Source organism: Manis pentadactyla, chromosome 12 (assembly GCF_030020395.1).
Source record: "Manis pentadactyla isolate mManPen7 chromosome 12, mManPen7.hap1, whole genome shotgun sequence".
NCBI lineage: Eukaryota > Metazoa > Chordata > Mammalia > Pholidota > Manidae > Manis > Manis pentadactyla.
The window spans coordinates 28568144-28594517 of NC_080030.1; the positions used below are offsets into that span (position 1 = coordinate 28568144).

The window sequence follows — 26374 nt, forward strand, 5'->3', positions numbered from 1 at the left end:
GAAAACTCCTGTTCCACAACTGTGGAGGCGGTGTTGTCTCTAGATCAGTTTCCTTCCACAGGCGGCAGCGCATCAGTGATAGTGTTCTTGAAAAGCGGAGCCGTTTCCCTGGGCCTGTGCTGCTTTGGTCCCCTGGCAGGGCTGGGAGCATAAGCACTACAACCACTTGATGGGACAGTCGACCTCTGCTGTTCATTGTGTGACCTTGAGCTCACCTGATTCTAATCTGATTCTGGTGGAACTGAATTCATAAAAGAACTTTGTTTCTCACTGTATGCTGGCAGATAAAATTTAAACATTCCTCTGTGTATGACTTTGTAAATATCCTTTATGTAAAGAAGTTTGTGCACCTGCCACTTAGGTAAAACTTAATCCTCGTTACAGTGCTGTGTGGTGACTTTTTTAGGCTTGTCTTTGAGCCAGTGACTTTTGAGTTTTAATCAGAAAGCCAGACTTGTGGTGGAAAAATAAATATTTCATGAATCTAAAGTCACTATATAAGTAATATAATGACAATAGTAAATTAGACCTTTATGGATTTTAGAAAATTGATTTTCTGAGAATTAAAACATATAAGTGGACATGACTCTGTAGGGTAACTATCTTACACCATGATTTTGCATTTGTGTAAAATAAGTACTCTTGGAAAATTGAAATAATAGTTTTCACTTAAAGCACTTAAAATTCTGAAAACTTTATAAAATGTAAATATTATGAGACTTGTATACTCAAAAATACTTTGAGAAGCTGATATTCTGAGCCCAGTTTGTTTTTAGAAACAAACATTTGTTTTATTTGAAAAAATAATTCATTGTGACATTCCATAAAGAAAGAGTTTTGACTTGTGGTTAACATTCAAAGCCAATGATAGATAAGATAATAAAGTTGTATCAGATCAAAGAAAGTAATAAAACCTATTTAATTTTAGGAATCTTTAATACTAGATTATAACTGTTAGTAACAACCATAGTAATTGTATATCCTTCAATGCTGTTGTAAAAAAAATGCTAAAAAGGAAGAGTTAACTGAATAGAGAAAACATAAATACTATTTAATTTAGTCGTTCTTTTTGGCATTTTTTCTAACAGCATAAGTAGGATGCTTAATTATTGTTGTTATAGTCTATTATTAAGAGTTCCAAAATGTAAATAATAGATTCTGTTGCTTTTTTTGATTGATGCAACTTCATCTTATCTATCATTGGCAGAATGGGAAGGAGAGTAAGTCACTGCTCTAGTCCTGAGCAGACCAGGCAGGAGCAGCCCAAGAGGGCCATTGTAGAGTCTGCGTGGGGCCCCTGTAGCGCTCTCCGCCAGCAGGGGCCACAGGTAAAACCCTAAGAGCCAAAATAATAATGACTGAATTCAGGAAGTTGTCAGTGCTCAGGTATTTCACTATTATAAACTTCTCAATGGCCATTTTTTAAAGGTTTAAAATTTTTTACTCTATAAAAATGTTGCAAGTGCAGTAGCTGGTGGCACACCTGTCACACAACTTCGTCTGCTGAACCGTGGCCCTGGCCCTCCCCTTCCGTCTGCCCCCCCATTCTTACTAGCCGTACCATCCTGCTCACTTCCTCTAGGAGAACAGGCCAGGCAGAGCCGACTTTGATCAAACAGCCCGTAATGTCCATTCAGATTTCTCGGCTGTCTAGTATATGGCCAGTATTTGTTGCTAAACAATAACTGCCACATATTAAGAGTGTGTGCCACGACCCAAACATGGAGAGACACCCGCTTGAGGATAGTGTATTCTGATGGGGTGACATGCAAAGGCAAGGTGATGATGTAAGAGAAGGGTGACTTTACTGGAGTTCTGTCTCCTTGGATGGTCTAGAAGGCATCTTCAACTCAAAGGGTCTGAATGAGCTGTGCACGCTCCCCTGACGCCTCCACACACCCCTAGCCACAGCTGAAAAAGAATCCCTAGTCATATGCCATGTCTCCTGGCTCAGTGAGGGGCACCCCTCCACTGGATTACACGCGTCCTTGTGCACCACACATCTGTGTGCTACTCACGTCATCCCCAACCCTGTCTGCACACCCCCGTCACGTCTCCTGTGTCATCTGCTCCTCCTGGCTCTGATCTGCCAGATGACTGAAGCAGCTGTCCCTTCCTGGCATATCTCCTTATGCTCTACACACACGCACACACACACACACATGCACATATATACGCATGTGTGCTTTCAACACATACTTTGCTATTGCTTTTAGGTTATAGATAAAAGTCCTTAATAAGGTCCCTAGTACTCTCCAGCCTCATCTTGGAACAGATGCCATGTTCCCTGCTTCCCTCAGGACCTTTGCACAGCCTGCTCCCTCTGCCTTGACCAGCCCCTCTGGGATTCCCCCGCCCCCTACAGATCTCAGCCCAGGTATCCCTTCCTTCAGGAAGCCTTCCTAACCTTGTCTAGGTCTTCATGCATTTTCTAGAATCAACATTTACTAATCTGGCACTTACTGAGCTTGTAACCTTACATTTGTGATTCTTTTGGCTATGCTCCAAGAAGGCAAGAATCTTTCCCTTCTGTGTTGGTTTGTGCTTACTGTGGCGTTCCAGTACATGGAACCGGACGTGGCTGATAGCTGGCCCTGAGTAAATATCTGGTGAATGAATGACTACTGTCCATACAACATACTAAATAAGGTTGAGGAAAAGGAGCATATTTACTTTCCGAGGGAATCAGGAAGGAGTTAGAGAAGAGGCAGTGTTTGGGCTGAGACTTCAGGAATAGAGGACTTTCTTGGGCGTGGGGGCAGTGAGGGGGTGCTTGGGCAGATGGGAGAGCATTTGCAAACACGCTGAGGGTGGGAGAGCATGCTGCATCCAGGGAGCTGTTGAGTAACGCTGACTTACAGAGTATGAATTGTGAGTGGGAGAATGGAAGGAGGTGCTGAGCAGTAAGGCAGGAAGATGATCAGTATTTTCTGCAAAGGCATTTAGGTGTTACCTCCTTGTCAAACTGTGAGGTGCTACCCTTTCTTCAGGCCTGAAATTAATTGGCAAGTCAAGGCCAGCATTTTTAAAAACATGAAATATATTAGACTAAGAAATATAAGATTACATTGTATATAGTAAGGCTAGGTATGATTTAGTGAAACTTGTTTCTGATACATGTATGTATGTATGTGTGTATGTTACGTACATATGTAAAAAAAACAATGTTACAGTGTAAAATGTATTTTTGCCATGGGTTAGAGTACACATGTTTGATTGTTGCTGTTGTAGGTGTCGGGGAGCCAATGAATGATTTCAGCCAGGATAGTGACGTGACCAGACATCCCCGTTAGATAACTCAGTGAAGTCTGGAGACTAGGTGGGAAAAACAGGAAAGTGGTTATGGCAATTACAGGAGCCTAAGTGAGAGAGGGAGGCTTGGGAGGGGGAAAGTGGCCGATGGGTCGGAAGGCAGAGACACCAGCTGTATTCCAGAGGTGGAACTTCCAGGATTTTATCAGTAGACATGTTGGTGGGGCCATGAGGATTCTTGGAGTGGCTGGTCTGGCCCCAGGCATATGGGGGTGCTGGGCCCTTCAGTGGGATAACCACTTACTTAAATACACCTTTTCCTGATTCACCTCTTGGTCGTCTGGTATAAAATTTTTCTCAGTTTTGGCAGAAAAGCTTCTCAGATAGTAGATAATCCTGAGTTGTTGTGAATCTGAGAGCAGGGTCTTCCTCCCGAAGCTTGTCATCACAGGGTGGGCTCGCCGCACCCACCCCAGCCTGGCTGCGGTGCCGTCTGCTGACTGCTCTAGCCTCTGGGAGGTGGTGGTGTTATGGAAAAATCCAAAGACAGTCTTATTTAATTCCTTAATTCCTTATTTCATCAACAGGTAACAGTTTTTTTGGCTCCTCCCCTTCCTCCGTACCTGTATCCCTGTCCCTCTGACTTACTCTGCCTGTCTGTGAGTCAGGAAGGATACTTAAATGTTGAAAGTGTCATCTCTGGGTGTCAGGGTCAAAGGCTGCCCTTGACTTTCCTTTTTGTGGTTTTCTTCATTATTCTATAATTTATAATAGATTTTCTATGTATTCATTTAAATTTTTTGTTTGTAACAAAAATTTCTGTTATTTTCCATAGTACACATTACTTAAAACTTTTTTTTCTGATTATAAATATATATATGTTTGTTTTAAACAAAAGGAATACATGAGTGCATTAAGTAGAAGGGCGACATATCTAGTAATTCCATCCCAAAAGAAAATTACTCTGTAACGAGGATTAGTATTTTGGAGAACATTTTTTCTGGGTGCATACCAACCCACACAATCAAATATAGATTTCTTTTTTTTTTTTTAAGAAGTAACTAACATTCCTCTATAATTCTACAACTTGAACTTCTTTCCCGTTTAGCAAGTAGCGTGGACAACCTTTCATGCCAGTCACATAGAAGTTAAAAATCTTAGATCCAGAGCTCTATGGAGCTGGACCCAGATGGGCCCAGGTGACCTGATAATGCAGAAGAGAGGGGTGGGCCTGTGGTAAACTGATGAATCTAACCCCTAATCTCCAGAGGCAGCCGGCATTTAGCCCTAATGTTCTGTTTTTTTTTTTCTCATGTGAGAATGCCAAAATGTGGGCCTTTGTTGGATTTTTTTGATTTTTCAAGAGAAGCTAGAAATCTGTAATTATTTACCTGAATTTTTCCAGTTTTCCACACACACTATGAGTCAGTCTGCCTGCAGGGTGGTAGCCAAGATTGTGGCGATTCGTCTGTGTCACCTGATAAGAAATGTGCCTCATTCTGTTTAAAGTAACCTTTTTTGTTTTGCAACGTACGGCATATTCTTTATTTTTTCCCGTTTTCTCGTTGAAGCTGATGTGTCTGTTTGCGGTATGGCAGACACCATCTCCCAGATTTGAACCTGAACAATAGCTCCGTCTTCATAGTGCCTCGTCTTGTTCAGTCCTGTTAAATTCTCCAGCAGTGTCCGGAGTTCACCTTACAGCCAGAGGCTGCTTGCTTCTCTTTCTTAAATGTATAGGGAAGGAGTCAGGGAAGAGGTAGAAACTGCAGAGGCTCCATGTGGAGAGGGGCATTTCACTCAGCAAGTGGGACCATTCATCCCACCGACCTGTGTGTGGGCCTGGGGGGCAGGGGCACAGATGCTGTGCCCTTGGGGCTGAGAGGTGGGGCACCTCGCTGCCTGGGAGCAGGTTCTTGTTCTGACCTGTTGGTGTGAAGGCCTGCACCGATCCCGGCTGTTGAGCTGGGCCCCTCCTGGTCCTCACCGCACGGCACCGAGGGGCTCTTCCTATGAAAGGAGGCAAACTAGGAAGACACGTTGTGCAGCCCTTTCCTTCTAACCCTTCGCCTCTCGGAGCCTCCATCTCCGCTGTGAGCCGTCATTGTCGATGCTGCCAATCAGTGTTCTCTAGACGATTACATTTTAAGTAAGGTGACTATGAAATAAATTATTAGCACAGAGCTCAGTAATATTGGCTCTCTTTATTGCATTTTTCATGCAAATCCCCTGTAATGTGACTCATTCAAATGAGATTTAAGAATACAGACTTCTCCGGCCGGGTATTTATTATCAACTCAGGAGTGGTGGCGGCATAAAGTAGCGTGTGTCGCTCATGGCGTTAACATGCTTTAAGCAGAAACTGATGTTGTTTTTTTGTTTTGTTTATAGTTTTTGACGTGTTTCTGTTTTGGTCTGACTAGGAGGAGCCTGATCTGGTTAGTGCAATTTATGGCCGAGGGATAGCCTATGGAAAGAAGGGACTACATGTGAGTATGGAATAGTTAACACTTGCCGTAGTGCCCTGTGGCATGCCACGGACAGGGTGCCCGCAGAGCCGCCCACCAGCAGGGCGCTGCCGGAGCGTGCGGTGTGCCCTGCCAGTTCACAAACGGGAAGATGGCAACAGAGATTGGCCCAAGTTCAAGTGGCTAGGAAGTGTGGTGGACTAGGAATTTCTACCCAGGCCTTCTGGAAGTCACCTTTGCCATCCTTTCTACTCCAAAAGGCCAACCTTTGCCAGCCTAAACTTTATTTCACGATGAACTAGACATAGACCAAGAAAAGCCTGACAGCTTCACTGAATTCCTAAGAAATATTCATTGGTAAAAGCGAAGACAGGGTAGTGCAGTAGGACTTAGCATTTGAGTTTCTTATGCAGTTTTTAAGGTTGAGTAAAAGAACAAAAGTTTTTTTGTAAATTTATTTTAATTCTCGTGTATTACACTTGCCTCAGATAGGTGTATCTTTGTAGCTTATTCCCCTTATTTCTCTGAAGAATGTAGGAAGTTTATAATATTTTGCTCAGAGGCACTGTTGTGTATACAAATGAAGACTTGCCTTAGATTCTATAGTAATAATGAAATGCTCTAAGATCCAGATCTCCAAATTTTCAGTCTGGATTGTGCTATGTAAACTTTTTCTATTGTCTTACTGTATATTAAAAATATTCAAATAAGGTTACAGTTTGAGGGAGAAACATTACTTTTGTATCTTCGCCAATTCAAAACATTGTACTAATCAGGTAAGGCCTATTGGGGCAATTTTATGTGACATTTTTGTATACTCCTGAGACATAGAGGGCTGAGGACAAACTCAGATTTGGTAATGACAGAGGTGTTTAGGAAGAAAATAGTGTTACATTCACAGCATCAATAAATGACCCTATCTACTTTCAGGGTGTCAGTAAATGACAGAAGTTGTTCCATCAGAGATAAGCTGCTTCTTCCTAATTCTCATCTCTTTTAATTTTATTTCTTGACGTGAAATGTGCTTGTATTTGTAATGCATTTTTAATGTAAAAGTAACCTGTAGGTTTTAAAGTGTGCCTAGACTTCTTAGGGTGTAGGTGTAGAGGCCCAGGGATTTGGGGCTCACACTGACTTGACCCTTTCTCCTCCTGCATTGCCACTAGTCAGCATCATTTCACACGCTGGTATCCACATACTTGCCCCATGAAGTTCATTGACTCGGTGTTTAAATGGGTTAAATTTAGAAAATATCCTACCATCTGTGGAACTTGTAATAGGCAGCCAGGTCCAACATGGTATTGATGGAGAGGTAGATTTGAGTGAATCAGGTAACTGTGAAATGATTCATGGAACTGGGCAGATCTCTTATACAGAAGCTAAGTTCATATTTATTTCTAAATAAGTAGTTATATCATTACTAAATTATTAGTTTTTTCAGAAAATCTGTTCCACCTGGTTTGAGTCACAGTACATCTCATACTAAGCTAATGCCTTTTCAAGGATATTAAGAATGCTGAGCTTGCTCTGTTCGAACTGAGCCGAGTAATTACTTTGGAACCAGATCGTCCAGAGGTATTTGAGCAGCGAGCAGAAGTGAGTGTGGTTTTCTTTTTCCCTCTGTCATTATTGTATTAGATTTTTTTCCTATTATTTTATTACTTACAGATTTTAAGGCTCCCATATACCTATTGTGTTTCTCTCCATAGGTACTTAATGCCTTTAAACATGACTGAGATCACTAGAGAACTGTGGGCCAAGTGATACTTATGATTTTAACGTATATTAGTAATATTTAGTTTTAAAATATGTGGTCATGATGTGTACTACTGTCAGTGTTCATTAGAAAAATATATCACACATGATGTTTTACTGTATATGTGACATACTTTTACAAAACTATATGATAGTATGGGCAAAATGAAATTTAGAGCCATTAGAAGTCCGTGTGTGTATGTGTGTGTGTGTATGTGCGTGCATGCTTATATGTAATTCTTTTGAGCTATACCTGTCTACATAGAGACATAGATAAGGTAAGAGCAACTATAACCAAGCTTTGGAGGAACTTCTGACTTGAGGTGGAGACAGAGAGGTAACATGTGGTGGGAACACCAGGTAATATTTGTGCCGGTGAACACTAAGAGGTGCTTTGTCAGGAGCAGAAAGGCAGGGCCTGCTGGGCTCTGGGAGAAGCTGGCAGGGACAGGTGTGGGGAGTGTGCAGGGGCCTCACGAAGATGGTGCTGGAGCCTGTCAGATCCCATGTCTTGGGCACAAGGTGGAGAATCAGAGAAGAGAATTGAACAAGGTGTTCACATCAGAGGAGTGTGTGCAGAGGTGCTCCCTGCAATGCTTTTAAATGAAATGTGTTCATTGTACCATGTTCATAAAATAACAGTCATCTAGGTTTCATGTGCTGTTTGTTTTACTGCACATTTGACCATGTTAAGTGCTTTAGAATTAATGTTAATGTACTCAGTCTGAAGAAAACTTGACTTTAATCATCTGACCCACTGGGATTTCATAGTTGAATACAGGAAAAAATGGCTTCCCTCTCCCCCGCACCCTTTTAGGGGAGAAAACTTAGCAAGTAAGGAAACACTTTCAGTAATTTGAAAACCATATTTGTGATGTTTTTGTTCTCCACACTATGGTTCAGTTGTTTAAAGTGCATTTTATGTTTTATTGGGAATTTGGCTTTCTGAATACAATTCTTTCTCAATTAATGGTAGAATTCCTTATCTCTTGCCAATTTTGGTTTATAACCCCAAGGGTTCAGTGACTGGTTTGTCCATTACTGCAGGAGGGCCTTGGTATTTAGTGTGAGCCCAGGTGGCTGACTTGGTAAGAGGGGTGCTCATACCTTTTGCCTCCACTACTGTGATGTGATGTTACAATGTTATAACAAAGCATGAATTAGGTGTGCTTAGAAAGACTTATTTAGCAGCTTTAAATATTTGTGCATTTAATAAAAAGCTAATTGTGTACCCCAAAATGAGATTGGTAATCAGAAAAGTACTTTTTAACTATCTTAACTGTTCATAGTATCATTCCTCTTTTCTGGCATCATCATTCCAGCAAGTCTCTCTACATAGTGATTTTTTCCAGCTAAATTATAGCCTACCACTTATATATGTCAGAAATTATTTTATGAGAAAACTTTCACTTTCATACTTTCTGAGGTTGTCTATAGCATAATTTAACCATTGTTAGTTACTCAGGTCATTGTTGTATGTATTGATTATTGTGCTGGGGTGTGATAATTCAATATGCATCTAGGTAGGGATGTTGTCCCTTGCAAAATATAAACCCAGACCACTATGCTTTTTGAATTCTCAGGCAGATATTCTATTTCTTTCCTCTTTCTGAGCTGTTGTTCTTGTGATCGGTGATGTGCCTGCCTGAATCCAACCTCTTGTGCTGATTTGAAGTTCCTGCAGAATAGGAGAGCCTGATGGAAATGGCCTACTTATGAGAACAAAATTAACCCTAATTTGAGGACATTTGTTTGGGATAAAATGCTTGAGCTTGATTGCATGAATACTGATACACATTTTGGGTTTTCTTACGTCTTTTCTGGTGTACTTCTGCGTTCTGAATTGTCTTCTGTATTGTCACTGTTGCCTGAACACAACCAATTGCTGGATTGAAAGAGCTCTCCAGACACGCTTGCAGATGTTTTTGCTACTACTTTGCAGATCATGACTGAGGAGTTGAGAGTTAACACAAAAGGGCCTACAAAACACCTGGAATTTTAGAAATTGTCTCTCAGCACTGATGCACAGAGAGCATGGCTACAGGCCATGGAGGACTCTAATCTGTGCCTAATAATCTCTGTACTTTAATGATTCAAAGTTATCTTTCAGAACAATTTTGACATGACAAATTTTGCCTTGAAATGTAAAGGATAGGTTGAGAAAAATGGTCACATTTCAGGAAAAGCAACACCTGTTAAGAGTCCAGAATGTGAAGCAGTGACAAAGCAATTGCTGCCTGATGGCTTCACAGCCTCCCTCCAGCTGGGCCCCACTCGTGGCCTTGGGGCCTCACTGCGCAGTACGTGGGGTAAAGGAGGCTAGTCTGCCTAGAGAGTGATGCTGTGAGTGGAGTGTGGGGAACTGGAATGGGGAAGTCACAGATGTTTTGGCAGTTTTAAGGTTGGCCTTTGGAATTGTTCTTCCCTGATTACATTTTTGGATTTATAGATTCTGTCCCCTCTGGGACGAATTAATGAAGCAGTGAATGATCTCACTAAAGCTATTCAGCTCCAGCCTTCAGCACGGCTGTACAGGCACCGGGGGACCTTATACTTCATATCAGAGGTGAGTTATTTTTGCCTTGAAACATTTGCTTTCATGGTGGTAAAGATTTCACTTTTCCTTGTACTTCAGAAAGCTGTGCTATTTGGTAGGTTTGGGTTTGGGGCTGTATAATATTCTTGTGATGTGAGACAATTATAAAAGCATTTTCTTTAGCTGAAATTGAACCTAGTACAGAAATATTGAGTACCAAAAACATTTTCTTGCTTGAGCTGTCAGCAATAACTAATTCTGGACTAGGGAAAAAAAGAGAGACGGGGAGAAACAGAAGAGAAATTTTGTTCTTCGATTATAGTTTGGCCTTTCTTGCAAATGTCAGCATAGGGAGGCAAGCATTGTGACCAATATGATTATTAAATTTGGAGGTACAATTTGCATCTCTTTGGGTATCACAACTGAAGAGCCATCGCCTGAACTAACTGGTTCCCAAACTGTAGCTTCTCTATGTAAGTGACCCAAATCTAAGAAGATTTGTCTTTTATCATGATAGTGGTATTTATGATTACCACAGTTATTTTGTGGGTTTACAGTAATTTTGATAACAATTTCTATTGCTAAGGAAAACATTTTTAAAGTCTCAGCATAATGCATTTTAAAGTTGATGAATTGCATAATTATTTTAGAAGTATTCCATATAATAAAATGCTAGTATCAGAAAATAATTGTAGTCATCGATTGCATGAATACTGATACCCATTTTGGGTTTTCTTACGTCTTTTCTGGTGTACTATCTAACATGATGAATTTAACAGTTTTAAAAAAATCTTTTTGTGGTTGAGATAGTATACTTCAGTTAAACCTTTCTGAGTTTTTCCTGCCAATTTCCTAAGAAAATCAACTATTTAAACAAACAGTATAAGCATTCAACTAATGTATATGGTCATGAAATGTTTCCTCTAGAGCCAAAGAAAACAGGCACAGGATGAATTGGGACTTTTGTTTTCTACCAATCAAAAGTAGGAAATGTCCAAATATCTAATAAATACTATTTTGTTGTTTTTCACTCCTTTTTGTAGGATTATGCAACAGCCCATGAAGACTTTCAGCAGTCCCTAGAGCTGAACAAAAACCAGCCCACAGCTATGCTATACAAAGGTCTAACTTTCTTTCACAGAGGACTCTTGAAGGTGAACGTGCTGTACGATCTGTGCACAATAGAGCGATTCTGCCTTTCTTTTGTGGTTGGGAAGACTTGAGTGGAATTTAGTTTGGCATGTTTTAAAATGGCATCTCAAGTGTCTGTCTCACTGGCTTATTTTAAAATGGAAGTAGAGCTCCTACTATTTGGTAGGTAATTGGAGGAAAGCGCAGGAAGAGAGCAGAAAAGTCAGGAAGAGGGAGAAATATTCTTTACACTTACAAAGGATACCCAGAGGTTTATTTCCACATGTAATTGATCATATAGTAAATGCACTAAAGAAAGTATTGTAGCAAGGTGCTTTGGAAACAAAGATAAGAAAGATTGTTTAAACTAGGGAATTAGAGGAGGTTCCAGAGGACAAGTGGACTTTGTCCTGGGCCTTGAAGGCAGAGTGGGACTGGGGGAGGGCAGGCACTCGGGGCCGAGAGGAAGGGAAGCCTGCAGCCTGAGTGCTGACACAGAGCATGGACATCGGCCCACTCCGGGGGCAGCTGGTGGCCAGGCTTCAGTCTGGGGAGGTGGGTGGAGAGCTGGCTGACGGAAGTCCTAGGAAGTCTAGAGTACTGTGCTAAGCATTTTGACTTTAATTTGTAGGCCCAGGGAAGGTATAGAATCTAGACCCAGGGAGGTTGGGGAGGAATAAATAGTTGAGGCCAAATCTGTCATTTAGGAAGTGGACTGTGGCTTGACAGCCCTGAGGATGTGAGGGACGGAGAAACTGACAAGGAGACGCTGGCAGCGTCCCGGTCGGGTGGTGACTTAGGGCCTCCCCTGAAGCCCTCGGGAGCCTGCGGGGCATTTCTGCTATGACCAAGTCACTGGGGCTTGAAGGCTGCCACTGGGAGGAGAAGGTGAGGGACTCGGGAAAGGGGCCATCCAGGCTGCCTCCCGTGCGGGGCAGGGATGGAGTGACCCTGCCCTGGACTCTGCCTTCTCCCAGGGAATGCCGAGAACCTGCCGCGCAGCACATGCGCCCTACGCTGGGAGCAGGGGCGGGTCAGACTCCGTGGAGAGCTGGCTTGGGGTCTGGACCTCCTGGTGCTGACTCGGGGTCCCACGGCCTGGCACTTAGGAGGTACTCTAGTCCAGGGCACAAATGAACTGCCTGATGCGAGACAGGCTCCCAAAGAGCTGCGCAGTCAGCCTGTGCAGGTGGAAACGCTTCGTCCTGAGCAGGAGGAGCCCTCGTGGAGAAGGTTGTACATAACCTGAATTAAAAAGCTGAGAAGAATTTCAGACAAAAGAACATTGAAAATACTTCTTGTGAAACACACACACACACACACACACACACACACACACCACTTGGAGGGTGGGAAGAGGGTTCACCTTTAAAAAGGCCTGCAAGCCGATGAGCCCGCGGTGCCATAACGAACAAGACTTAGAAATTACATCAGTGGAAGAAGAAGAAAGGCCTGATGGAAGTGAATGGTGAATGCAACCACCCACAGTGTCAAAAGAAGAAAATTGAACACAAGTATCAAACAAGATAAACTGAATAAATACATCAGAAAGCAGGAGTCCTTAAAAGAGAGATCATCTCAACTACAACGTGAAAATGAGTCGCTCGGACAGCAACTGGATGACGCTCAAAATGAGGCTGAAGACGATAAAAAGGCCCTGTTTAACATCCTAAACCAGTTCCAAGAATCTGTAAAAGAACTTCAAACTGAATATAAAAACGTCGTATGCTAATAGGAAAAAATAAAGAATTAATCAGTGATTGTCGTCATCTGAAAGAAAGAATGAATCAAGGAGAAAATAAGAAAAGAAAACCAGAAGTAGTTGTGAGAGAACTGCAGCGACAACGGGGTGACACCGTAGTACGACCGCCTAGGTCAGAGGCTCTGCTTGCGGGTGCATTACATTGCCGTATTAGTGTGCAAGGTAAGACCTGGTACTTAAAGAAGACAGTAAATAAATACAGAAGTCGAGTAGAACCAGCACTGCAAGAGACGTTAGAGCAGTTAACAGCGACTGATAATGCTTCATTCTGAGGGCAAATGGAACTCAGAATTAAAGACCTAGAATCTGAACTCTCCAAAAAAACTTCTCAAGAAGGTTCTATTAAAACTAACTTGGAAAAATATAAACAGCTCTACCTAGAGGAATTAAAGTTTAACAGGTCATCTGCACCTCGACTAAATGAGACTTATGAGCTGCTAGCAGAGATCAATACCACACTTTCTGGAGAGAAACAGAGCACATCTTCACTCAGCTCTCTTACTGTGAGGCCAGGGCTGGAACCGACTTATGTTGGAATCCATTGACATTTATTGCTCAATAGACTTTACTCCATGAGAATATTTAATGATTTCTCACCTCAGCAAACAAACTTCAAGTAACAGAATGGAGACATACTTGTTCAAGATGCAGCAAGGATTGGAAAAAAATATAACTAGGGAACTAAAAGAAGCTGCTGTTAAATTCAAATCTGAATCCTGTATAGCTGCTCCTCTGGGATCTACTAATGGGTCAACTACAACACAAGATCTATTTTGGCTAAACATTCTATGATCACTTTTTCTGTGATGCTTTTTTTTTTTTTTGAGAGTGTGTGGTAACATTTGTTTATGTGAAAGAAAGAATAAATCCACAAAAATACATATTTAAAAAAATAAGGCCTCAGGCTGTAAAACCTTAGTGTTATGGGCAGTGCCTGTCACATAGTAGGTACTCAATAAGTGTTAGTGGAATAAATGAATTTCAAGGACAGAGCATTGGATTTGGACTTTCCTGAGCCCTCACTCCGAATCTTTTGACCGGACAAGTACTTAAACTCTGTCGGCTACTCCTCCGTGTCTGTCAAGTAGAGACGCTTCTACTCTGCCTCCAAAGTGACTGTGAGGATTAAACATAATGCGCATGGAAAGTACTTTACAAGCTGTAAACGTGAATCAGGTATTACACATTCTTTTACATGTGAGAATTTAATTCCATAGCCTCTAAAAAATAACTCCCATGCACTGAAAACCAAACCAAAAAGAATTTTGCAAATCTGACATCACACTCCTCAGATCCTTCTTGCCAAGTACAGGGAAGGTGGTTCTAACAAGGACGCCTCTCTTGCCTCAGTCTTCACATGGCGGCTCCAGGCGTTGGGAGCCATGATTTAAATTGTGCTTCAGGCAGCTACCAGATGGGCTTTTTGGGTTTATTTTGTATCTGCCCTCTATTCCTCTCATCTTCTCTGGGTCACCTTAAGTAAAAAAATTCAGAATTGCAATACTATATGCAAAGTCTCCCTGGAGGAGAGAAAAGATTTAAACCCAAAAGACCAATCATTAGTATTAAGAGGTTAAAAATATATAAATACATAAAAATTGTTTTAAAGTAAACAAATGTAAACAAAGGATTTCACTTTGAACTCTAAAGCCAGGTTTAGGAATGTGGCCCAGGCTCTTGGTGTTACTCAGAAATGAGGATTTTTCAGAAAAGAGCTTTAATAGAGACTAACCACCAGTTGGACCAGGACTAAATTTCAGTTTGGTTTCCTCCAAATCGACACAATGAGAACCTACAAAGAGTGCCTTCATTCCCTGAGCAATAGAAGCCCCTCAGTGAACCAGTCTCACCAGATTATTTGGTCCTTGGCTTGGCACCGTGCCCATGAGCACAGCATCAGCATGTGTGATGGATGGGAACTTTTTCTTTGCATTTTTATAGATCTGCTGTCCAAGGAGATCTGAGTGTTCACTTATTGTCTCACTCACCCCAACGGCATCTCCATCCCCATGAAGTATAGAAGGAGCAGAGGGTGCCCCAGTTATACAGATTGGAAAACTGAGTCAGTGGTGAAATGCCTTAATTAAATTAATGAATTTAGTTTAGATATAGAAACAGAGTACATAATGGACCAATGAGTTTGAGCTATCTTTGTATCCTAAAGGTGGTCTCTTCAAGTCGGAGCAATCTAGAGACTAATGAAGTGGGTGATTCACTCATTTACTTCATGATATAATGCATTAGAAATATATTAGGCACTGTTATATGACAAGTTGCACGACTGTCCAATTCAGTAGATATATCAGGCATTTGGGGTTTTCCTAGGGGGGGATAAAACAGTAAAAACTTTCCTATTGAATTCTGTTTTATCTATCGTGTAAGGATATTTCAAAAATTGTGCATTCCTGGCACATGTTTTTATCAGCCTTTACTTTGAGAGCTGCCTGAGATTGTTAGTCATGCTGAGCAACCCCCGAGTGATGGCTGCCTCCAGCTAGCAAGGCGGCTGAAGTGGAGACGCCCTCACTACCAGACCCCTTCAGAGCTAGACCACATGCTTAGAGACTGATTCACTCGAACGTAGTTTCTTGGTTCCCAATGGCTTAAAATCGTGATTCTGCTGTGTCCCCCTTTTGGCAGAATGAGGTAGAGAGCTGTGCAGTGATTAGACAGGAACCCTGAAACCAAAGGCTTAAAAGCTGAAGAGGGATCAGACTTTGAAGAACTGTGGCGTGCCAGCGTGCTGTAAGTGCAGTGGGCAGCAGACGTCTCCACAAGACGTCCACCAACACCCCAGGCCGAACCCCCACCGCCCCGCCGCTGCCCTTCCTCCCTACTTCCTTACGTTGGTTAATGCTCTGCCTTCCACCCAGGCTCTTCAGCTTAAAAGCTTCTACCCCCTCTTTTCCCTCATCCCCTGGACCCAAACAGCCACCAAATTCTGTCGTAGTTTGCCTTTAAAAATGTCTCCTGAACTTGACCCTTCTTTTCTCTCCCCAGAGACTCTCTCAATTTGAGCTCTCATTATCTCTTGCCCAGACCCCCATACAGGCTCCACGCCCCGCTCTCCAGCTGTCCTCTCTGTTGCAGTGGTAGTCGTCTCTGAAGAGTAGTTTGTGAGGTTGCACACCTGCTCACATTCCCCCCAGTCCTCACTGCCTGCAGGGCAGCACCCAGACTGCAGAGCATGGTAGAGGCCCACACACCCACCAGCTTGCCACACTGGCCTGGCCTCCCCTGTCCTGAGCACCCCGCACCCCCACCGCTCCACCTACCCCCTCCATTTCCGACCATTCTGTGCCGCTGTACAGGAGCCCTGCCCCGCACAAGACACTCATTCTTCACAAATTCCTGTTCACCCCGTAAGCCCCAGCTCCATGGGCCCTACTCTGTGGAGCCTCTCCCTGTGTTCCCAGGCTCAGTTAGTTGTTCCTTTCTCTTTATTCCTGGAGACTTTTCCTTGTCTCTCTATTGTAGCTCTTAGTTTGTATTCTAATAACCTGGCTACATAATTGGCTTTTAACTAGACTGAGTTCTTAGGGGACAGAGATAATGACTTGCTCATCCTTGTGTCCTCTGTACCTCACACTGTCCCTGGTACATAGTAGGCACTCGATACATGTTTGTTGAATTGAAAACGTAGTTGTAAAAATCCTAAAAGCTCAAGACTGTACCATGGCAGGAAGCCTAATGAAGACGGGTCCTTAATATCTCTTAAATGTTCAAATTTATCCATTCTTATCTTTCTACCAAACAGTAACCAGTGGCGTTCTTTGATGCATTTCTCACTGTTGCCTCGGAAGAGTCTGAAAGCCAGCCTCTCTTGCCCTGCTGGTACCCTCAAAGAAAATCAAGAAGCAGGGGATGCATGACTTTTTGAAAAAAATTAGGATTGTACTGCTTTTGTGTAACTAATTTCAGTGCCTACCAAATCATTAAATATTTATTGAGTGCCTACCATATGCCATCTTTGGTAGTTTTCCATTATGAACAATCTAATCAGGTGTGAAGTGATCTATCACAGAAGCTTTAAAGTCTCTCATTAAAGCTATTAGAGATCTAAATCTGCTTGTAGCCGTTAAGTAAGATAAGTATTTTCTTTGGGAATGTGTAAAATGTCTTCATAAATTTTTATTGCAGTAAATAATCAAGTCATAATGAAAAGCTCATTCTGTCCCGGTTCAAGCCTAGGATGTTTATCCTGAAACAGAATGGCGCATGTTATGAACCGTTTTCCCAGCATCCCAGGCGGCCAGGTGCGCTGTTTCCCAGGGCCGCTCCCTGAAGCACAGTGCCTTCTGGCTTTCACTCCCTGAGCCGCAGACCTGGAGGTGTGCCGGCGAGGCTGTGCCCAAACGCCCCCCATGTTAAGGTCTCTGTTTTATTTTGTCTTGCTGTTTCTTTTCCCAAGCAGCTCATGAGAATCCTTGAGAGAGCTGATCCGGGAGCCTTGTTGCTTGTTTCATTAACGACCTCAAACTGAGGCTCCTTTTTTGTCTTTTTGGTTGGTTCAACCTTAAATGCTGCTAGTCGTGATCGTTTTGAATTATTTTACACAGGTTTTAGGCTTACTTTTGCCCCACAGGGCCTTTATTACTTAAGGAAATGATAGTAATAAGAAGGTGATATCATTAGTAAAGTCCTAATGAAATAGATAGATGCTGTTTCCCTGTTTTGGAAGGAGCAACTTCTAAGGCTCTGTTGTTCATAGTAATGCATTTGTTTACTGTGGAAATTAAATCCTCCTGACTCATAGTTTGTTGTACCTTCTACCTCTCTTTTTTTTAAGTACTCCTATTTTTTAAAAAAATCACTCAGAGGCCATTTATATTTATGTCCTTTAGTGATATATAAGTGAAACTCAATTTTAACAGACCATTACACTAATTTTCTATATACTTATTATAGGAAGCAATTGAATCCTTCAAAGAAGCTTTGAAGCAGAAAGTTGATTTTATTGATGCGTATAAAAGTCTGGGGCAGGCCTATAGGTAAGTAGAGTTCTGATAGTTGGGGTAGGAGGGAGTGTGGGGAGACAAGGTAGCCTTAAAAAGAAATTCCTCCACCCAGAGAGGTGGTCATTCTTAATCGCATAGGCTTTTACCTACTTGTTTAGGTCTTCTCTGAAATACAGAAGGAACCATGTGTCAGGATATCAGGATGCATATTATTATCTCTATAACAACTTCAGTTTGTATATATCGGTCTAGAAAATGTCAGTCCCTCAGGGGTTATTGTTTTGAATGTTGGCATTATGAGCTGTTGAGTGATACATGCTCCTGCTTGTTCAGACAATGACTAAAGTTAATTTACATATCACTATGATCCTTCTGAAGATTCCTAGAATAAAGTGACCCAGAGTTACAATTATCATGGAGCAGCCATGCCCTCCTCACTCCACGCATCGCTCTGACCAGTAGAGCTATTCTGATTTTTGGCTTTCAAAAAGATGTTCCACTCAGACCTGAACAGGACGGCATGGTATGAGGCAAGGGACCCATGATTTAGGAGTCAGGAGATTTGGTTCCAGGCCTGGAATGCTCTTCTACAGTTGTGGGTCCTCAACTTCTCTGAGCCCCAGGGTCCTCACTTAGGAACATATTAGAGAAGTTAGAAAAGAAAGGCAATAACCGAGATCCCCTTCAAAACTCTCTTTAGTTACCTTATTTGGGAAGGATTAATTCAAGAGTTTACTTACCTGATTGAATCGGTAATTGGAGAAGCTTTCTTTGTTAACTTGAAGAAAGTGTGTTTGGATTAGTTTTGGGTTTAAGGAATGATATTTATCCTTCCTGTTCCACAAAATTGTTGGGAATATAAATTGAAAAAAGATTAGAAAGTACCTAGTAAATAGCATGCTATATAAATGTAAGCGGCTATTATATGTTTTTTAATAATCATTATTTATGGAAAATTGATGTATGGGTTTTTTTATGTAAAAATTTTATGAAAAATTTTTGTAAAAATTTTATACATATGAAAGAAGGCTGGTCAGTAAGTCATTTCCACTCTGAAATAATCACAATTCTAAAATATGCTGCTATTTTTTAGAATTTCAAGTTACATAATGATTTAGTAGATCTTAAGTGAAGTGACTTCAGTGACAGAAAAAAAATACAATAGGCTGTGAATTTGATTCAGAATGATAAATCTCTGTATGGTTGTAACTTACATACTTTTTTTTCCAAAGGAGAAATGTATGTTCATATCCAAATACTAAAATTTACACACAGTTTTTTAGGGGTTGAAGCTCATCGTGAATTGGGGAGAGAGAGCTCAGTAAGCACTTGCTTTTGGAAATCAATAAATTAGTTTTCCCCAAAGAATTTCAATGGCTCTGTGGTTATTCTATAATCTGGTAAGGTTTAGAAAAAAGTAAGTGGGATGTGATGTGTCAAAGCCTGTGGAGTTATGAAGCGGTAAAATAAAAAAGGGAATACTCATTTCAAGGTGTCTTGTATGAATATTGAACCATATCCTTACTAAAATGTCTGTACTGTGTTCATAACTTGTTAAATACCTAGAGAACTGGGTAATTTTGAAGCAGCCACCGAGAGCTTTCAAAAGGCACTGTTGCTCAACCAAAATCATGTCCAGACGCTCCAGCTCCGGGGAATGATGCTTTACCACCATGGCAGCTTACAGGAAGCCCTTAAAAATTTCAAGGTGAGCACCATATGTGAGGACAAGTAGTGACTCTATAGCATCTGACTACACTGATGGACAATGACTGCAATGGGGTATGTTGGGGGACTCAATAATATGGGTGAATGTAATAACCATGTGGCTCATGTGAAACCATAAGATTGTATATCAGTGATACCTTAATTAAAAAAGGGTGGGGCCAAGAATAGGTCTTATACTTCAGCAAAAAGAAAGAAAAAAAACCATTGCTTTGTTCAGTAGACTAACGTACAGAGCGTGCATTCGGTCTGATTGAACCTGGATGGAAAACTCCCCTAATCCCAGAATAAAGAATCCAGCACTTCACAGGTATCTTTAACTGTACCGATACTAACAGCATTTTCTCCTTCAATGCCTCAGCGGTGTCTGCAGCTGGAGCCATACAATGAGGTGTGCCAGTACATGAAAGGACTCAGCCATGTTGCAATGGGACAGTTTTATGAGGGCATAAAAGCACAAACTAAAGTTATGCTCAATGATCCCCTCCCAGGCCAGAAGGCAAGCCCAGAGTATCTTAAAGTGAAATATCTCCGAGGTAAGTCGGCAAATTGCAGAATCATTGAATTTTCATGCTCAAAGCTTTACAAATCATACTGATTGTCTCGTCTGGTCCACAGGAGACAGTTGGGTCTCAAAGAAGCTATGTAACTTGTTGGTAACACCCCTTGGTTAAGGGCCGTATCTGGACTAGATTGAGTCCATGCCTACTAACGGCCAGCCTAGTACTTTTTCTACTACTCCCTACATTTTTTCTTTCTAAAGTTAAAAAATTTAATCGAGTCAAAAAGACACATTGTGAACTGAATGTGACAGTCACTTGGGTATACATGACTCATCACATCTCGCCCTCACATAGGAACGGCAGGCAGGGAAGCTTTTAGGGGGTTTTTACTGTTAAGTGTGACCTGGTCTCTCTGCTCTGTCATTCCTTCATACCACGATTCTGACAGATTTTGGAGAAATTAAACTGGGAGGAGGAAGAAGGCAAATCGTTAAGTCACCCTTTTTTTGAGTCATAGTCTTACTCACCCTTCCTGTGCCAAGCATAAAGATAGTTTTGTTTTTCATAGAAAGCCCAAGTCTGCTTCCATTTCTTTCCCTTCCCTTGTCATCATTGGCCTTCTGTACCAATACTGTCCCGCTGAAAGAAATCGCAGGCCGCATATGTGACTTCACATTTCTACTAACCACATTAAAAAAGCAAGAACAAGCAGGTATAATTGATTTAAGTACTATACTTGGTTTAACTCAGTATATTCCCAGTATTAGTTCAACCTATAATTAATATGAAAGCACTATTCAATATATATTTTACATCATTTTTTGTACTAAGCCTTTGAAATCTGGTGTATATTTTATACACAGTACATCTCAATTTGGCTGCTAAATTTTCATTGGAAATACTTGATTTGAAGTTAGATTTCATAATTTAAAATGGAAAAAGTAAATTCGTATATGCAAGTTATTCCAAACATACTGAAGTTTACTAATAATTGTATCAAATATCAGTTTTTAAGTTTAAGTTAATTAAGATTAAATAAAATCTAAAATTAAGTTTCTCACTCACACCAGCTGCATTTTCAGTACTCAGTAGCCAGGTGGCTAGGAGCTGCCTATTGGACAACACAGCTCTGCACTCTGATTTAGAATGCCCTCTTCTCTCCTGGTTTAGAGGAGAACGTGGGCTTGTGAACTCCAGATGGAAGTAGGGGCGCTCTGTGTTCTGGTTGTTTCTGACATTGTTTCCCTAGAGATAAGCAGCAGTTGGTTGGTCAGTTGATGGAATCATCCACATAGTCAGTTGATCTGTTAGTTGACAGAGAGCCAGGCTCTAACACTTCACGTGGATTTTTAGACTAATTTGAAAAGTGAGGTATTTGGTGGTATTCATGGAAAGGTAGTTAAAATTTAGCCAAAAGTGGACCCAGATTGGCTAGCTTGTCTGTATCTGATCTGGGTCACTGAAGTCAATGGCAGGTTCCTCCAATTGTCATATAATAGTGACTTAATAAAATATGGAGTCTCCATTTAGAATTCTCATAATTAACACTTCATTACAAATTATTTGTATGGCAGCTAGCTGTAATGTTTCTTTGGCAATATTTGGGTGTGTCAGACCTCATTTCCTATCTGCAGAGTATTCTCGATATCTTCATGCACACCTTGATACTCCACTTACGGAATACAACATTGATGTGGATCTGCCGGGAAGCTTTAAAGACCACTGGGCTAAAAGTCTGCCTTTCCTCATAGAAGACTATGAAGAGCAGCCAGGGTTGCAACCCCACATAAAGTAAGTGCTTTAAATGAAGATGATTTTATTTTTCAAAACTGAGCTGTAAGTTCATCATGATATCTCTTGATTGGTAAATGGCTTTCTATTCATGTTTCTCATGAATTTATTTTTGGATATGATATGTTTGCAAATATTTCTTTTAGCTTATAAAGTACCTTGTGGCTTTTTAGATATCACCTTTCCTTCTAGCCTGACCCTGTTTGCTAGCTTTGTGCAACCTTCAAATTTAAAATGTACTTACACTTATTGGCAGTATTGTTCTTTTACCATGTTAACTTTCAAGACAAATCACTTACCATATTGAAGGTTTGAAATTACACTGCTGGTTGACTCCTGCTGCAGTCAGACAAAACAGATATGCTAAAAGACTATCCCATTACAAAAGTTAGATCTAGAACGGAAAATAGAAGTTCTTGGAAATCTAGCAATGACTTAAATTTTAAGAAAAATCTGTAAAGATCAACCCACTTACTCTCTAAAGAAAGAAAGTGGGGAGATTTACACCAGAGTGGTCCTGGTGAGCACATTTAAAAGAAAGTAAGTGTGCCAGGGGTTAGTGTATCAACACCTACTACAGCAGAATGCCTTGAGGAGTAGGCAGGATGGGCTCACTGAACTTTAAAGGGTAAAGTGATCCCATGTTGGAGGCATTCCCAGGATCTCAACAGAAGCAAATGCAAATCCTTCCTGGGGAGAAATTAGTACCACCTTGGGCTCCAAGTTTAAGATCATTTGGGCCCAGAGACTGAGAGCATATGAGGAACAGAAGCCAAGATCACCAAACCGTGTGTGAGAACAACAGGAACAACAAATAACAGACTTAGACCCACAAGGCCGTCAGATATGGAATTGTTAAAGACAAACTCTAAAATAGCTCCAAATGACATATTTAAAGAAATTATGAAGAAATCACAAACACGAGCAAGAAACAGGAGATAATCAAAAATGACCAGACATATTTTTTTAATGGAAGTTTTAATAGAAAATATAATCATTGGAATGAATTGAGCATATAAGCTAGACAGCATGTTTAGACATAGCTGAGAGAAAATTATAGAATTGAAAGACAGAGCATTAGAAATTCTCCAGAGTGCAGCACAGAGAGTAAAGTAGTTAGAAAACGTGACAGAGAGATGGATGATGTGGAAGATATAAGGCCTAGTGTACCTCTAATTGAAATGTCAGAAAGAGAGAATTGAGGAGAGACAATTTTTGAAGAAACACCAGCCAAGAATCTTCCAAAACTAGGGAAATACATAAATCCACAGATTTTTCTTAAAAAGCAGAGTTAAGAAAAGAATTCCGTATCCAGACACAATATAGGCAACTAGAGGACACCTAAGATAAAGAGGAAAATCTTAACAAATAGAAAGAAAAGTCCTATCACCTTCCTAGGGTCAGTTACTGACTGACTGTAAACCTCTCAACATCAGCAATGGCAGCAAGATGGTAATGGAATACTATCTTCAAGGTGCTGAAAGAAAATAACTTTCAACCTAGAATTCTATACCCAAAAAAACTATATTTTAAGAATAAAGACCCTATAAGTATATATTTAAATAATCAAAAACTGAGTTAACCACCCACTGGCATTCACTAAAGGAATTTCTAAGGCATGTCCCTAAGTAGGAAGGCAGTTGGCCCCAGGAGCAAGTTTGACATACAAGGATAAATAATGAAAAGAGAAAAGTGGTGAGCATAGCGAGTTGGTAAGTTTTAAACTTCAAGTTTTAGAAAGTTTACTGGGCAAAAATAGCAAGTAAGTTGAGGGATAATAAGACTTGGTCTAAAGGAGTGTGGGTTAAATAATATGTTAAAGCTTTAAGTTATCCGTTAATATTTAAAATATCTAGGGTAAGTACTACAAGTTAGAAACAGAGTGTACCACTCCCATATTAGTAGGGAAGTTAAAAAAAATAGAGGAAAAACCAAAAAACTAAATCTAAAATCAATCAAAAGGAGGCAGGGGGAGTGAGGCATGAAAAGTGGGATACACACACCCACAAAGAATAGGTTGAAATAAATCCAGATACAGCAGTAATCACAATGAATATAAACGGACTAAATGTCAGTTAAAAGACATAGTTGGATGGGATTTTTTAGACATCCAGTTACATGCTTTTTACAAGAGGCATCTAATGTAGAAGGACACAGAAAGTAAAGGAATGGAAAAAAATTACATTAGGGAAACACTAACTAAAAGAATCCTGGCGTAGCCAAATCAATAGGATCAGATTTAAGGGGTAAAAGCATTACTAGGAATAAAGAGTATTACTGCAGAATGGCAAAGGTTCAAATCACCAGGAAGATATAAACCTAAAATTATATATACCTTATAAAATAACTTCAGAAATTGATAGAAATATAGAGAGAAATAAACAAATTTAGTATCATCATGAGAGATTCTAAGTGTTGATAGGTCAAACGCAAAAAAACAAGGAAAGACTTAGATTATTTGAACAATACAATTAACAAACTTGACTAAGTCTACTATAGGAGCCATGTACCCAATAATTAAAGAATTCATATGCTTTTCAAGTATATGTAGGTCATTTACAAAGTTGACCATTTACTATGTATATTTCAATACATTTCAAATAATTGGTATCATGTTGGACTGCAATATAAATGAAAATAAATATAAGGAAAAAAATCTCCATTGTGTGGAAGTTTAAAATCATACATATTGAAATACATATTAAAGATGAAATCACAATGAAAATTTGAACATACTTTTTTTACACTGAGGTACAATACAGTGAAATGCACAAATCTTAGTGTACAGCTTGATGTGTTTTGACATGTATATACACTCATGTAACCATCACCCAAATCAAGATATCGACACTCTCACTAATTTTTTCAGCCCCCTTCACCTATCTAACCCATCACCCACCCTCTTCCCTTGTGGCAATCACCAGTCTGTTCTCTGTGTTTATGAGTGTATTTCAGTTTTGTTTAGTTGTTTGCTTTGTTGTTTAGATCTACATATATGTGAAATCATGTGGTATTTGTCTTTCTCTAGCTTATTTCATTTAGCACAATACCCTCTAGGTCTATCCATGATGCCGCAAATGGCAAAATTTCATTCTTTTTTATGGCTGAGTGATATCCCATTATATATCTATGCATCACATGTTCTTTACCCATTCATTATCTAGGGACATTTAGGCCGTCGCCATTATCTTGGCTTTTGTAAATAGTGCTGCAGTGAGCATAAGAGTGCATGTATTTCTTCAGATCAGTGAATTTGTTTTCTTTGTGTAAATTCCTAGAAATGGAATTGCTAAGTCATGTGCTATTTCTCTTCCTAGTTTTTTGAGAAACCTCCATACTGCTTTGCTTAGTGGCTACACCAATTTGCAATCCCGCTGGCAGTATGTGAGGGTTCCCTTTTCTCCACATCCTCGTCAACACTTGTTACTGTCTTTTGGATGGTGGCCATTCTGACTGGTGTGAAGTGGTATCTCATTGTGGTTTTGGCTTGCATTTCCATGATGAGTAGTGATGTTGAGCATCTTTTCATGTGCCTTTTGGCCATCTGTGTGTCTCCTTTGGAGAAATATCTATTCAGGTCCTCTGCCCATTTTTAAATTGGATTTTTTTTTTTTTTTGGTGTTGGGTTGTATGAGGTATTTATCTGTTTTGAATATTAACCCCTTATCAGATATATCATTTGCAAATATAGTCTCCCACAAAGTAGGTTGCCTTTGATTATACTTTTAAAGGCAACAAAAGTGAAAATTCCACATACCAACACTTGTGGAATACAGTGAAACCGATATTGTGAAAAAAATATGTATCTTTAAATGTTGTACTAGAAATGAAGCAAGCTAATAGAAAAATATAAAAACTAAGGAGTAGGACAAACAACAAAGCAGAAAGAAAGGGAAAAATTAATGAAAGTTAAATATACAACAGAGAAGTTCATCAGAGTCAAAATTTTGTCTTTTTTCACTAATAGAAATTACTATTGTGAGATCGATTCTTTTAAAAGAAAGAAAGTTTAAAAAACTTAATCACAGATGAGCAGACATTAAAATGCTAAGAAGAGAATGCTACGAAAACAAATGTAAACACAAAGAATAAATGGACTAATTCCTAGAAAATCAAAATTTACCAAACTCACTTGAGAAGAAGTAAAAGTCTGAATTATTAAAGATATTGGAGTGGTATTTTAAGATATTCTCACTTAAAAATCACATATCTACCATGCACATACACACACACCCAAAATCACCAAGCCCAAAGGATATTACAGAGTGTGCTGTCAAACTTTAAAGAGAATAGAAGGTTATATTCCCAAATCATTTTGTGAGGCCAATAAAATAAGGATACCAAAACCAGACAAGGATTGTACTTGAAAGGAAAATTAGAGCCCATTCTCATAAGTGTAGAAATAAGAATGCTAAACAAAATATTAGTAAACCAAATTCCTCTAAGTAGAAGAAAAATGACACCATAGCAAATTGGGTGTTTCCTAGGAATAA

At 40.2% G+C, this 26374-nt stretch overlaps 1 protein-coding gene across 11 annotated transcripts in view; it reads left to right on the forward strand.

Moving 5' to 3' along the window:
- The window catches only part of TTC13 (tetratricopeptide repeat domain 13), an 80652-nt gene that overhangs the window by 31408 nt on the left and 22870 nt on the right, over window positions 1–26374 (forward strand). For 6 of the 11 annotated variants that reach the window (XR_008993153.1, XR_008993154.1, XM_036875717.2 and 3 more), the window contains 8 exons: window positions 5676–5741; window positions 7224–7316; window positions 9925–10041; window positions 11055–11165; window positions 17813–17895; window positions 19429–19570; window positions 19949–20123; window positions 21725–21881. Coding sequence is in view for 9 of the 11 variants with exons in the window: in XM_036875717.2 (XP_036731612.2) it covers window positions 5676–5741; window positions 7224–7316; window positions 9925–10041; window positions 11055–11165; window positions 17813–17895; window positions 19429–19570; window positions 19949–20123; window positions 21725–21881 (944 nt within the window). In the remaining 2 variants the exon portion in view is untranslated. The remainder of the gene's footprint in view (window positions 1–5675; window positions 5742–7223; window positions 7317–9924; window positions 10042–11054; window positions 11166–17812; window positions 17896–19428; window positions 19571–19948; window positions 20124–21724; window positions 21882–26374) is intronic. The other 5 variants (XM_036875721.2, XM_036875722.2, XM_036875723.2 and 2 more) reach the window with 2 other exon arrangements.